This window comes from Heterodontus francisci, unplaced genomic scaffold (assembly GCF_036365525.1).
Source record: "Heterodontus francisci isolate sHetFra1 unplaced genomic scaffold, sHetFra1.hap1 HAP1_SCAFFOLD_1118, whole genome shotgun sequence".
Classification (NCBI taxonomy): domain Eukaryota; kingdom Metazoa; phylum Chordata; class Chondrichthyes; order Heterodontiformes; family Heterodontidae; genus Heterodontus; species Heterodontus francisci.
The window spans coordinates 71,297-84,545 of NW_027140341.1; the positions used below are offsets into that span (position 1 = coordinate 71,297).

Sequence of the window (13,249 nt, forward strand, 5' to 3'; positions counted from 1 at the left end):
TCCGACAGCGCGGCGCTCCCTCAGCACCGACCCTCCGACAGCGCGGCGCTCCCTCAGCACTGACTCTCCGACAGCGCGGCGCTCCCTCAGCACTGACTCTCCGACAGCGCGGCGCTCCCTCAGCACTGACTCTCCGACAGCGCGGCGCTCCCTCAGCACTGACTCTCCGACAGCGCGGCGCTCCCTCGGCACTGACTCTCCGACAGCGCGGCGCTCCCTCAGCACTGACCCTCCGACAGCGCGGCGCTCCCTCAGCACTGACTCTCCGACAGCGCGGCGCTCCCTCAGCACTGACTCTCCGACAGCGCGGCGCTCCCTCGGCACTGACCCTCCGACAGCGCGGCGCTCCCTCAGCACTGACCCTCCGACAGCGCGGCGCTCCCTCAGCACTGACCCTCCGACAGCGCGGCGCTCCCTCAGCACTGACCCTCCGACAGAGGGCCTGGTAGCCGTCGCTCCCCACCGATAATCCCCCAGTTCAGAGGCCCAGCAGAGTGTTGGAACAGCGCAGGAGTGGGTGAGGGTTTCCGCAGCAAAGGGGCTGAGACGGGCCATGTTACAGAGAAAGACCCCCATCCCCTCCGCCATTGCGAAGCAGCAGGGGCACTCGCCTGCTCGGGCAAAGGCCATTCAGCCCCTCCTCGAGCCTGTTCCACCACTCAGCCCTCCTCTCCTGCCTCCGAGTCAGAGACTCCCCCACCAGCGGAATTCGTTTCTCCCCATCTGCCCTGCCGATCCCTTTCAAAATCCTAAAAAAAAAAAGTCAATCGCGCCATCTTCTATATTCCAGGGAATACAAGCCTAGTTTGTGTAATCTCTCCTCGCGATCCAACCCTCGGAGCCCAGTAAAATTCTGGTGAATCCCCATCCCACTCCCTCCCGGGTCAGTCTATCCTTCCTACGGTGAGGTGCATGGTAACTCCAGATGGTGTCTATCTGGAGCTTTGTACGTCTGCAGCACAACGTCCTCCCTCTTGCGGTCGAGCCCCGCCCCGCCCGCGCCCCCCCCCCCCCCCCGTCGTCAAAGGCAATGGTCCTTTAGCCTTTATGTTGTGACGCACAGGGACGGAGGGCTGTCGATGGAATTGTACAGCCCAGCTGGAGTCCATTCAGCCCCTCGTGCCAGTGACGAATCTTTGGAAAGATTTATCCAATTAGTCACCGCTCCCCCCCTCCTGCTCTTTCCCACCCACCCCCCCCCCCCGACCCGGGTCCATTCTGGTCAATCTCCTCCGCGCCCCCCACTCCCCGGCCTGCCCGCTACGTCTGAGCGACGAGGGAGCCCGCGTTCCGTACCTGCCGCTTGATGAAACTGGACGTGGTGTCTGATGAGCTGCTGCCGTCCGATCGCTTGAACTTGCCTTTCCGTTTCGGCCCCTTTCTCGGGACCTGCGGGGAGGAGAGACAGGAAAGGGTCTGTCATTGGCGATGCTTCTCTCTCTCTCTCTCTCTCTCTCTCTCTCCCCCTCCGTCTCCTCCTTTACAAGGCTGCTCAAAACCTCCCTCTATGACCGAGCTTTCGGTCGACTGCCCCCCCGTACCTCCTTACGTGGGCTCGGTGTCGCATTTTGCTTGATAAGAGCCTTTGGGATGTCGTAGGTGTTAGATAAATGCGGGTTGTTGTGGCATAACCTAACCTTTGTTGTTGATACAGCCTCTACTAACACCACTGTGCAAAATAGATTCTCTGACACTCTGTTCTCGATCCCAAGCATTTAATCCTACATCCCTCCCTCTCCCCTCCCTCTTCCTCTCCCCTCCTACTCACCGGGAACATTGTGTTTCTATCCACTCATTACCACTCCGTTCACTATTATAAACACCTCGATCAAATCGCCCCGCTGTCTCCTCTGGTCCAGTGATAACCACCCCCCCAATTTTACAACTATGACCTTGTGTTACCTCTAAGAGGGTAACATCGCCATGCAGGAGGGTTACTTGGAAAATTAGAGTCTAAAGCTTGGTACGGGAGCAAAGGGATCTGGGAGCATGAACACGCAATTCATTAACCAGATGTTAAGATGGTCATTTCAAAAAAAAACAATAAGATGTATTTGCAGAGGGATAGAATTGGAAAGTAGACAGCTTATGCTAAAACAGGGAGGGTATCTGCACCACGGTGAAGGTATCTGCACTACAGTGAGGATATCTGCACTACAGTGAGGGTGTCTACACTACAGTGAGGGTATCTGCACCACGGTGAAGGTGTCTGCACTACAGTGAGGGTATCTGCACCACGGTGAAGGTATCTGCACTACAGTGAGGATATCTGCACTACAGTGAGGGTATCTGCTCCACAGTGAGGGTGTCTGCTCCACAGTGAGGGTGTCTGCTCCACAGTGAGGGTGTCTGCTCCACAGTGAGGGTGTCTGCTCCACAGGGAGGGTGTCTGCTCCACAGTGAGGGTGTCTGCTCCACAGGGAGGGTGTCTGCTCCACAGTGAGGGTGTGTGCTCCACAGTGAGGGTGTCTGCTCCACAGTGAGGGTGTCTGCTCCACAGTGAGGGTATCTGCTCCACAGTGAGGGTATCTGCTCCACAGTGAGGGTATCTGCTCCACAGTGAGGGTATCTGCTCCACAGTGAGGGTATCTGCTCCACAGTGAGGGTATCTGCTCCACAGGGAGGGTGTCTACACTACAGTGAGGGTATCTGCTCCACAGTGAGGGTGTCTGCTCCACAGTGAGGGTGTCTGCTCCACAGGGAGGGTATCTGCTCCACAGGGAGGGTATCTGCTCCACAGGGAGGGTGTCTGCTCCACAGGGAGGGTGTCTGCTCCACAGGGAGGGTGTCTACACTACAGTGAAGGTATCTGCACCACAGTGAGGGTATCTGCACCACGGTGAAGGTATCTGCACTACAGTGAGGGTATCTGCACCACGGTGAAGGTATCTGCACTACAGTGAGGGTATCTGCACCACGGTGAGGGTATCTGCACCACGGTGAGGGTATCTGCACCACGGTGAGGGTATCTGCACCACGGTGAGGGTATCTGCACCACGGTGAGGGTATCTGCACCACGGTGAGGGTATCTGCACCACGGTGAGGGTATCTGCACCACGGTGAGGGTATCTGCTCCACAGTGAGGGTATCTGCACCACAGTGAAGGTATCTGCACTACAGTTAGGGTATCTGCACTACAGTTAGGGTATCTGCTCCACAGTGAGGGTATCTGCACCACAGTGAAGGTATCTGCACTACAGTTAGGGTATCTGCACTACAGTTAGGGTATCTGCACTACAGTGAGGGTATCTGCACCACGGTGAAGGTATCTGCACCACAGTGAGGGTATCTGCACCACGGTGAGGGTATCTGCACCACGGTGAGGGTATCTGCACTACAGTGAGGGTATCTGCACCACGGTGAAAGTATCTGCACCACGGTGAAAGTATCTGCACCACGGTGAAGGTATCTGCACCACAGTGAGGGTATCTGCACTACAGTGAGGGTATCTGCACTACAGTGAGGGTATCTGCACCACAGTGAGGGTATCTGCACCACAGTGAGGGTATCTGCACCACAGTGAGGGTGTCTGCTCCACAGGAGGGTGTCTACACTACAGTGAGGGTATCTGCTCCACAGTGAGGGTGTCTGCTCCACAGTGAGGGTGTCTGCTCCACAGTGAGGGTGTCTGCTCCACAGTGAGGGTGTCTGCTCCACAGTGAGGGTGTCTGCTCCACAGGGAGGGTGTCTGCTCCACAGGGAGGGTGTCTGCTCCACAAGGAGGGTGTCTACACTACAGTGAGGGTATCTGCACTACAGTGAGGGTATCTGCTCCACAGAGAGGGTATCTGCTCCACAGAGAGGGTATCTGCTCCACAGAGAGGGTATCTGCTCCACAGTGAGGGTATTTGCACTACAGTGAGGATATCTGCACTACAGTGAGGGTATCTCCTCCACAGTGAGGATATCTGCACCACGGTGAGGGTATCTGCACTACAGTGAGGGTATCTGCTCCACAGTGAGGGTATCTGCAATACAGTGAGGGTATCTGCAATACAGTGAGGGTATCTGCACCACGGTGAAGGTATCTGCACTACAGTGAGGGTATCTGCACCACGGTGAAGGTATCTGCACTACAGTGAGGGTATCTGCACCACGGTGAAGGTATCTGCACTACAGTGAGGGTATCTGCACCACGGTGAAGGTATCTGCACCACAGTGAGGGTATCTGCACCACGGTGAAGGTATCTGCATCACGGTGAGGGTATCTGCACCACAGTGAGGGTATCTGCACCACAGTGAGGGTATCTGCTCCACAGTGAGGGTATCTGCTCCACAGTGAGGGTATCTGCTCCACAGTGAGGGTATCTGCTCCACAGTGAGGGTATTTGCACTACAGTGAGGATATCTGCACCACGGTGAAGGTATCTGCACTACAGTGAGGGTATCTGCTCCACAGTGAGGATATCTGCACCACGGTGAGGATATCTGCACCACGGTGAGGGTATCTGCTCCACAGTCAGGGTATCTACACTACAGGGAGGGTATCTGCTCCACAGGGCACGTATTTGCACTACAGTGAAGGTATTTGCTCCACAGAGAGGGTATCTGCACTCTCTGCCCAAGATGTTGCAATGCCAAGTGAAGAGGTGAAGGTCGAGAGGAGGGGAGCCTAGGCTGCGGAACCCATTCCCTCGGGAGGAGCAGATACCTATGGGAGAGGAAGGGGTGTTATTTGGAGGGAGGGGGTGATATTTGGAGGGGTTTGGAGTTAAGAGATTGGTAATTGGAGAGGAGGGTGGTATTGGGAGGGGAGGGGTGGTATCTGGAGGGGTTTGGAGGGGAGGGGGTGGTATTTGGAGGGGAGGGGATGGTATTTCGAAGTGTTTGAGTTGAGGAGTGGTATTTGGAGGGGAGGGGACTTTATTTGGAATTATCTGAGTTAAGGGGTGGTATTTGGAAGAGTGGGTGTGGTATTTGGCAGGGTTTGAGTTAAGGGGTGGTATTCAGAGGGGCTCGGTGTGGTGGGGTGGTATTTGGAGGGGCTCGGAGTGGAGGGGTGGTATTTGGAGGGGCTCGGTGTGGAGGGTTTGAGTTATGTGAGTCTGGTTCCCTGTGAAACACAGACAGTGAAGCTGGGAAGAGTGAGAGACAGATGAAGAAAGACGGGAATAAATCGGCCGCAAGAAATAAACCTCGTACACAATCCTCAGAGCTGTGAAATGCAGCAAAATAATTTATAATTAAATGTTAATTTCTCCCTTCTCCTGCCCCGCTCTCTCCATCCCTCTATCGCACTCTCTCCATCCCTCTATCGCACTCTCTCCCCTCCCTCTATCGCACTCTCTCCCCTCCCTCTATCGCACTCTCTCCCCTCCCTCTATCGCACTCTCTCCCCTCCCTCTATCGCACTCTCTCCATCCCTATCTCGCACTCTCTCCATCCCTCTATCACACTCTCTCCCCTCCCTCTATCGCACTCTCTCCCCTCCCTCTATCGCACTCTCTTCCCTCCCTCTATCGCACTCTCCAACCCTCTATCGCACTCTCTCCCTCCCTCTATCGCACTCTCCAACCCTCTATCGCACTCTCTCCCCTCCCCTCTATCGCACTCTCTCCCCTCCCTCTATCGCACTCTCTCCATCCCTATCTCTCACTCTCTCCATCACTCTATCGCACTCTCTCCCCTCCCCCCTCTCTCCATCCCTCTATCACACTCTCTCCATCCCTCTATCACACTCTCTCCCCTCCCTATCTCTCACTCTCTCCCCTCCCTATCTCTCACTCTCTCCCCTCCCTATCTCACACTCTCTCCCCCTCCCGATCTCTCACTCTCTCCCCCTCCCGATCTCTCACTCTCTCCCCCTCCCGATCTCTCACTCTCTCCCCCTCCCGATCTCTCACTCTCTCCCCCTCCCGATCTCTCACTCTCTCCCCCTCCCGATCTCTCACTCTCTCCCCCTCCCGATCTCTCACTCTCTCCCCTCCCGATCTCACACTCTCTCCCCACCCTATCTCACACTCTCTCCCCACCCTCTCACACTCTCTCCCCCTCCCTATCTCTCACTCTCTCCCCCTCCCTATCTCTCACTCTCTCCCCCTCCCTATCTCTCACTCTCTCCCCCTCCCTATCTCTCACTCTCTCCCCCTCCCTATCTCTCACTCTCTCCCCCTCCCTATCTCTCACTCTCTCCCCCTCCCTATCTCTCACTCTCTCCCCCTCCCTATCTCTCACTCTCTCCCCCTCCGATCTCTCACTCTCTCCCCCTCCCGATCTCTCACTCTCTCCCCCTCCCGATCTCACACTCTCTCCCCCCTCCCGATCTCTCACTCTCTCCCCCTCCCGATCTCTCACTCTCTCCCCCTCCCGATCTCTCACTCTCTCCCCCTCCCGATCTCTCACTCTCTCCCCCTCCCGATCTCTCACTCTCTCCCCCTCCCGATCTCTCACTCTCTCCCCCTCCCGATCTCTCACTCTCTCCCCCTCCCGATCTCTCACTCTCTCCCCCTCCCGATCTCTCACTCTCTCCCCCTCCCGATCTCTCACTCTCTCCCCCTCCCGATCTCTCACTCTCTCCCCCTCCCGATCTCTCACTCTCTCCCCCTCCCGATCTCTCACTCTCTCCCCTCCCGATCTCTCACTCTCTCCCCCTCCCGATCTCTCACTCTCTCCCCCTCCCGATCTCTCACTCTCTCCCCCTCCCGATCTCTCACTCTCTCCCCTCCCGATCTCTCACTCTCTCCCCCTCCCGATCTCTCACTCTCTCCCCTCCCGATCTCTCACTCTCTCCCCACCCTATCTCACACTCTCTCCCCACCCTATCTCACACTCTCTCCCCACCCTCTCACACTCTCTCCCCCTCCCTATCTCTCACTCTCTCCCCCTCCCTATCTCTCACTCTCTCCCCCTCCCTATCTCTCACTCTCTCCCCCTCCCGATCTCTCACTCTCTCCCCCTCCCGATCTCTCACTCTCTCCCCCTCCCGATCTCTCACTCTCTCCCCCTCCCGATCTCTCACTCTCTCCATCCCTCTATCACACTCTCTCCCCACCCTATCTCACACTCTCTCCCCACCCTCTCACACTCTCTCCCCACCCTCTCACACTCTCTCCCCACCCTCTCACACTCTCTCCCCACCTTCTCACACTCTCTCCCCACCCTCTCACACTCTCTCCCCCTCCCGATCTCTCACTCTCTCCCCCTCCCGATCTCTCACTCTCTCCCCCTCCCGATCTCTCACTCTCTCCCCCTCCCGATCTCTCACTCTCTCCCCCTCCCGATCTCTCACTCTCTCCCCCTCCCGATCTCTCACTCTCTCCCCCTCCCGATCTCTCACTCTCTCCCCCTCCGATCTCTCACTCTCTCCCCCTCCCGATCTCTCACTCTCTCCCCCTCCCGATCTCTCACTCTCTCCCCCTCCCGATCTCTCACTCTCTCCCCTCCCGATCTCTCACTCTCTCCCCTCCCGATCTCACACTCTCTCCCCTCCCGATCTCACACTCTCTCCCCTCCGATCTCACACTCTCTCCCCACCCGATCTCTCACTCCTCCCCACCCTATCTCTCACTCTCTCCCCACCCTATCTCTCACTCTCTCCCCTCCCGATCTCTCACTCTCTCCCCTCCCGATCTCTCACTCTCTCCCCACCCTATCTCACACTCTCTCCCCTCCCGATCTCTCACTCTCTCCCCTCCCGATCTCTCACTCTCTCCCCTCCCGATCTCTCACTCTCTCCCCTCCCGATCTCTCACTCTCTCCACCCCTCTATCGCACTCTTTCCCCTCCCCCTTTACATCCCTCTATCGCACTCTCTCCCCTGCCCCTCCCTATCTCCATCCCTCTATCGCACTCTCTCCATCCCTCTATCTCTCTCTCCACCCCACTATCACACTCTCTCCCCTCCCTTTCTCTCACTCTCTCCCCTCCCTCTATCACACTCTCTCCATCCCTGTATCGCACTCTCTCCCCTCCCTATCTCTCATTCTCTCCTCCCACACTCTCTCTCCATCCCTCTATCACACTCTCTCCCCTCCCTCTATCACACTCTCTCCCCTCCCTCTATCACACTCTCCCTCCCCCCTCTCTCTCTCTCCATCCCTCTATCACACTCTCTCCATCCCTCTATCACACTCTCTCCATCCCTCTATCACACTCTCTCCCCTCCTCTATCACACTCTCTCCTCCCCCCTCTCTCTCTCTCCATCCCTCTATCACACTCTCTCCATCCCTCTATCACACTCTCTCCATCCCTCTATCACACTCTCTCCCCTCCCTCGATCGCACTCTCTCTGCTCCCTCGATCGCACTCTCTCCGCTTCCTCTATCGCACTCTCTCCGCTCCTCTATCGCACTCTCTCCCATCCCTCTAACGCACTCTCCCCCCTCCCTATCTCTCACTCTCTCCTCCCCCTCTCTCTCCATCCCTCTATCGCACTCTATCCCCTCCCGATCTCTCACTCTCTCCCCTCCCCCTCTCTCTCCATCCCTCTATCGCACTCTCCCCCTCCCTATCTCTCCATCCCTCGAGCGCACACTTTCCGCTCCCTATCTCTCACTCTCCATCCCTCTATCGCACTCTCTCCCCTCCCTATCTCTCACTCTCTCCCTCCCCCTCTCTCTCCATCCCTCTATCGCACTCTCTCCCCTCCCTATCTCTCACTCTCTCCCCTCCCCCTCTCTCCATCCCTCTATCGCACTCTCTCCCCTCCCTATCTCTCACTCTCTCCCTCCCCCTCTCTCCATCCCTCTATCGCACTCTCTCCCCTTCCTATCTTTCACTCTCTCCCCTCCCTCTATCACACTCTCTCCCCTCCCTCTATCACACTCTCTCCCCTCCCTCTATCACACTCTCTCCCCTCCCCCTCTCTTTCCATCCCTCTATCGCACTCTCTTGCTCCCTATCTCTCACTCTCTCCCCTCCCTCTATCACACTCTCTCCCCTCCCTCTATCACACTTTCTCCCCTCTCTCTCTCTCCCCTCCTCTATCGCACTCTCTCCCCTCCCTATCTCTCACTCTCTCCTCCCCTCTCTCTCACCATCCCTCTATCGCACTCTTTCCCCTCCCTATCTCTCACTCTCTCCCTCCCTCTGTCACACTCTCTCGCCATCCTCTATCACGCTCTTTCCCCTCCCTATCGCTTTCTCCACCCCCCTCTCCCCTCCCCATCTCTCACTCTCTCCTCCCCCTCTCTCTCGCCATCCCTCTATCACACTCTCTCCCCTCCCTATCTCTCTCTCTCTCCTCCCCCTCTCTCTCGCCATCCCTCTACCACACTCTCTCCCCTCCCTATCTCTCATTCTCTCCCCTCCCTGTCTCTCGCTCTCTCCCCTCCCTGTCTCTCGCTCTCTCCCCCCCCTGTCTCTCGCTCTCTCCCCTCCCTATATCACACTCACTCCCTCCCTATATCACACTCACTCCCTCCCTCTATCACACACTCTCTCCTCCCCCTCTCTCTATCGCACTCTCTCCATCCCTCTACCACACTCTCTCCCTTCCCTATATCACTCTCTCCCCTCCCTCTATCACACTCTCTTCCCTTCTTCTAACACACTCTCTCCCCTCCCTATCTCACAATCTCTCCCCTCCCTATCTCTCGCTCTCTCCCCTCCCTGTATCACACTCTCTCCCCTCCCTCTATCACACTCTCTCCCCTCCCTCTATCACACTCTCTCCCCTCCCTCTATCACACTCTCTCCCCTCCCTCTATCACACTCTCCCCTCCCTATCTCTCACTCTCTCCCCTCCCTATCTCTCACTCTCTCTCCCCTCCCTATCTCTCACTCTCTCTCCCCTCCCTATCTCTCACTCTCTCCCCCTCCCTCTCTCCCCTCCCTGTATCACACTCTCTCCCCTCCCTCTATCACACTCTCTCCCCTCCCTCTATCACACTCTCTCCCCTCCCTCTATCACACTCTCTCCCCTCCCTATCTCTCACTCTCTCCCCTCCCTATATCACACTCACTCCCCTCCCTCTATCACACACTCTCTCCTCCCCCTCTCTCTATCGCACTCTCTCCATCCCTCTACCACACTCTCTCCCTTCCCTATATCACTCTCTCCCCTCCCTCTATCACACTCTCTTCCCTTCTTCTAACACACTCTCTCCCCTCCCTATCTCACAATCTCTCCCCTCCCTATCTCTCGCTCTCTCCCTCCCTGTATCACACTCTCTCCCCTCCCTCTATCACACTCTCTCCCCTCCCTCTATCACACTCTCTCCCCTCATCACACTCTCTCACACTCTCTCCCTCCCTCTATCACACTCTCTCCCCTCCCTCTATCACACTCTCTCCCCTCCCTATCTCTCACTCTCTCCCCTCCCTATCTCTCACTCTCTCTCCCCTCCCTATCTCTCACTCTCTCTCCCCTCCCTATCTCTCACTCTCTCCCCCCTCCCTCTCTCCCCTCCCTTATCACACTCTCTCCCCTCCTCTATCACACTCTCTCCCCTCCCTCTATCACACTCTCACCCCTCCCTATCTCTCACTCTCTCCCCTCCCTATCTCTCACTCTCTCTCCCCTCCCTATCCTCTCACTCTCTCCCCCCCATCTCTCACTCTCTCCCCCTCCCTATCTCTCACTCTCTCTCCCCTCCCTATCTCTCACTCTCTCTCCCCTCCCTATCTCCACTCTCTCCCCCCTCCCTATCCCACTCTCTCCCCCCTCCCTATCTCTCACTCTCTCCCCCCTCCCTCTCTCACTCTCTCCCCTCCCTATCTCTCACTCTCCCCTCCCTATCTCTCACTCTCTCCCCTCCTCTATCACACTCTCTCCCCTCCCTCTATCACACTCTCTCCCCTCCCTCAATCACACTCTCCCTCCCTCCCTATCTCACAATCTCTCCCCTCCCTATCTCTCACTCTCTCCCCTCCCTCTATCACACTCTCTCCCCTCCCTCTATCACACTCTCTCCCCTCCCTCTATCACACTCTCTCCCCCTCCCTATCTCTCACTCTCTACCCTCCCTATCTCTCACTCTCTCCCCTCCCTCTATCACACTCTCTCCCATCCCTCTATCACACTCTCTCCCCTCCCTATCTCTCACTCTCTCCCCTCCCTATCTCACACTCTCTCTCCCCTCACTCTTCCCCCCTCTCTCTCTTCCCCCCCTCCTCTCTCTTCCACCCCTCCCCTCCCCTCTCTCCCCCCCTCTCTCCCCCCCTCCCTCCCCTCACTTCTCCCCCCCCCTCCCTCCCCTCTCTCCCCCCCTCCTCTCTCCCCCCTCCCCCTCCTCCCCCCTCCCCCCTCCCCACCTCTCTCTCCCCCCTCCCCTCCCCTCTCTCTCCCCCCCCCCTCCCCTCTCTCTCTCTCCCCCTCCCCTCCCTCTCTCTCTTCCCCCACCCTCCCCTCACACTCTTCCCCACCCCCCCCTCTCACTCTCTTCCCCCCCTCCCCTCCCACCTCTCCCCCTCCCCCCCTCTCTCCTTCCCCCCCCTCCTCTCCTCCCCCCCCTCCCCTCCCTCTCACCTCCCCCCCACCCTCCCTCTCTCTTCCACCCCCCCTCCCCCCTCCCCTCTCTCTCCACCCCCCTCCCCCCCCTCCCTCTTCCACCCCCTCCCCTCTCTCTTCCACTCCCCCCACCCTCCCCTCCCCTCTCTCTTCCACCCCCCCCTACCCTCCCCTCCCCTCTCTCTTCCACCCCCCCTACCCTCCCCTCCCTCTCTCTTCCACCCCCCCTACCCTCCCCTCCCCTCTCTCTTCCACCCCCCCAACCCTCCCCCCCTCTCTCTCCACCCCCCACCCCTCTCTCCCCCCCCCACCCCCCACCCCTCTCTTCCCCCCCTCCCCTCTCATCTCCCCCACCCCTCTCTCTTCCCCCCCTCCCCTCTCTTCCCCCCCTCCCCTCTCTCTTCCCCCCCTCCCCTCTCTTCCCCCCTCCCCTCTCTCTTCCCCCCCCCCTCCCCTCTATTCCCCCCCCTCCCCTCTATTCCCCCCCTCCCCTCTCTCTTCCCCCCCCTCCCCTCTCTCTTCCCCCCCCTCCCCTCTCTCTTCCCCCCCCTCCCCTCTCTCTTCTCCCCTCCCCCTCTCTCCTCTCTCTTCCCCCCCCTCTCTCTTCTCCCCCCCCCTCTCTCTTCTCCCCCCCCCTCTCTCTTCCCCCCCTCTCTCTTCCCCCCCTCTCCCCTCTCTCTTCCCCCCCTCTCCCCTCTCTCTTCCCCCCCCCTCCCCTCTCTCTTCCCCCCCCTCCCCTCTCTCTTCCCCCCCCTCCCCTCTCTCTTCCCCCCCCTCCCCTCTCTCTTCCCCCCCCCTCCCCTCTCTCTTCCCCCCCCTCCCCTCTCTCTTCCCCCCCCTCCCCTCTCTCTTTCCCCCCCCTCCCCTCTCTCTTCCCCCCTCTCCCCTCTCTCTTCCCCCCTCCCCTCTCTCTTCCCCCCCCTCCCCTCTCTCTCCCCCCCCCCTCCCCTCTCTCTTCCCCCCCTCCCCGCTCTCTTCCCCCCCCCTCTCTCTTCCCCCCCTCCCCTCTCTCTTCCCCTCCCCTCCCCGCTCTCTTCCCCCCCCTCCCCGCTCTCTTCCCCCCCCCCTCCCCGCTCTCTTCCCCCCCCCTCCCCGCTTCTTCCCCCCCCCTCCCGCTCTCTTCCCCCCCCCTCCCCGCTCTCTTCCCCCCCCCTCCCCGCTCTCTTCCCCCCCCTCCCCGCTCTCTTCCCCCCACCTCCCCGCTCTCTTCCCTCCTCCCCTCCCCTCCCCTCTCTCTTCCCCCTCCCCTCTCTCTTCCCCCTCCCCTCCCCTCTCTCTTCCCCCTCCCCTCCCCTCCCCTCTCTCTTCCCCCTCCCCTCCCCTCCCTCTCTCTTCCCCCTCCCCTCCCCTCCCCTCCCCTCTCTCTTCCCCCCCTCCCCTCCCCTCTCTCTTCCCCCCTCCCCTCCCCTCTCCTCTCTCTTCCCCCCCTCCCCTCCCCTCTCTCTTCCCCCCTCCCTCCCCTCTCTCTTCCCCCATCCCCTCCCTCTTCCCCCTCCCCTCCCCTCTCTCTTCCCCCTCCCTCCCCTCTCTCTTCCCCCCTCCCCTCCCCCTTCCCCCCCTCCCCTCTCCTCCCCCCCTCCCCTCCCCTCTCCTCCCCTCTTCCCCTCCCCTCTCCTCCCCTCTCTCTTCCCCCCCTCCCCTCCCCTCTCTTCCCCCCCCTCCCCTCCCCTCTCTTCCCCCCTCCCCTCCCTCTTCCCCCTCCCCTCCCCTCTCTCTTCCCCCCCTCCCTCCCTCTCTCTTCCCTTCCCCCCTCTCTCTTCCCCCCCCTCCCCTCCCCTCTCTCTTCCCCCCCTCCCCTCCCCTCTCTCTTCACCCCCTCCCCTCCCCTCTCTCTTCACCCCCTCCCCTCCCCTCTCTCA

At 59.4% G+C, this 13,249-nt stretch overlaps 1 protein-coding gene across 1 annotated transcript in view; it reads right to left on the minus strand.

Annotated features, from left to right (window-relative positions):
- LOC137359315 (voltage-dependent L-type calcium channel subunit beta-3-like) overlaps window positions 1–13,249 on the minus strand; it is a 35,837-nt gene that overhangs the window by 16,345 nt on the left and 6,243 nt on the right. Inside the window, 1 exon segment of the mRNA XM_068025337.1 lies at window positions 1,297–1,389. Within this exon segment, the coding sequence (XP_067881438.1) occupies window positions 1,297–1,389 (93 nt within the window).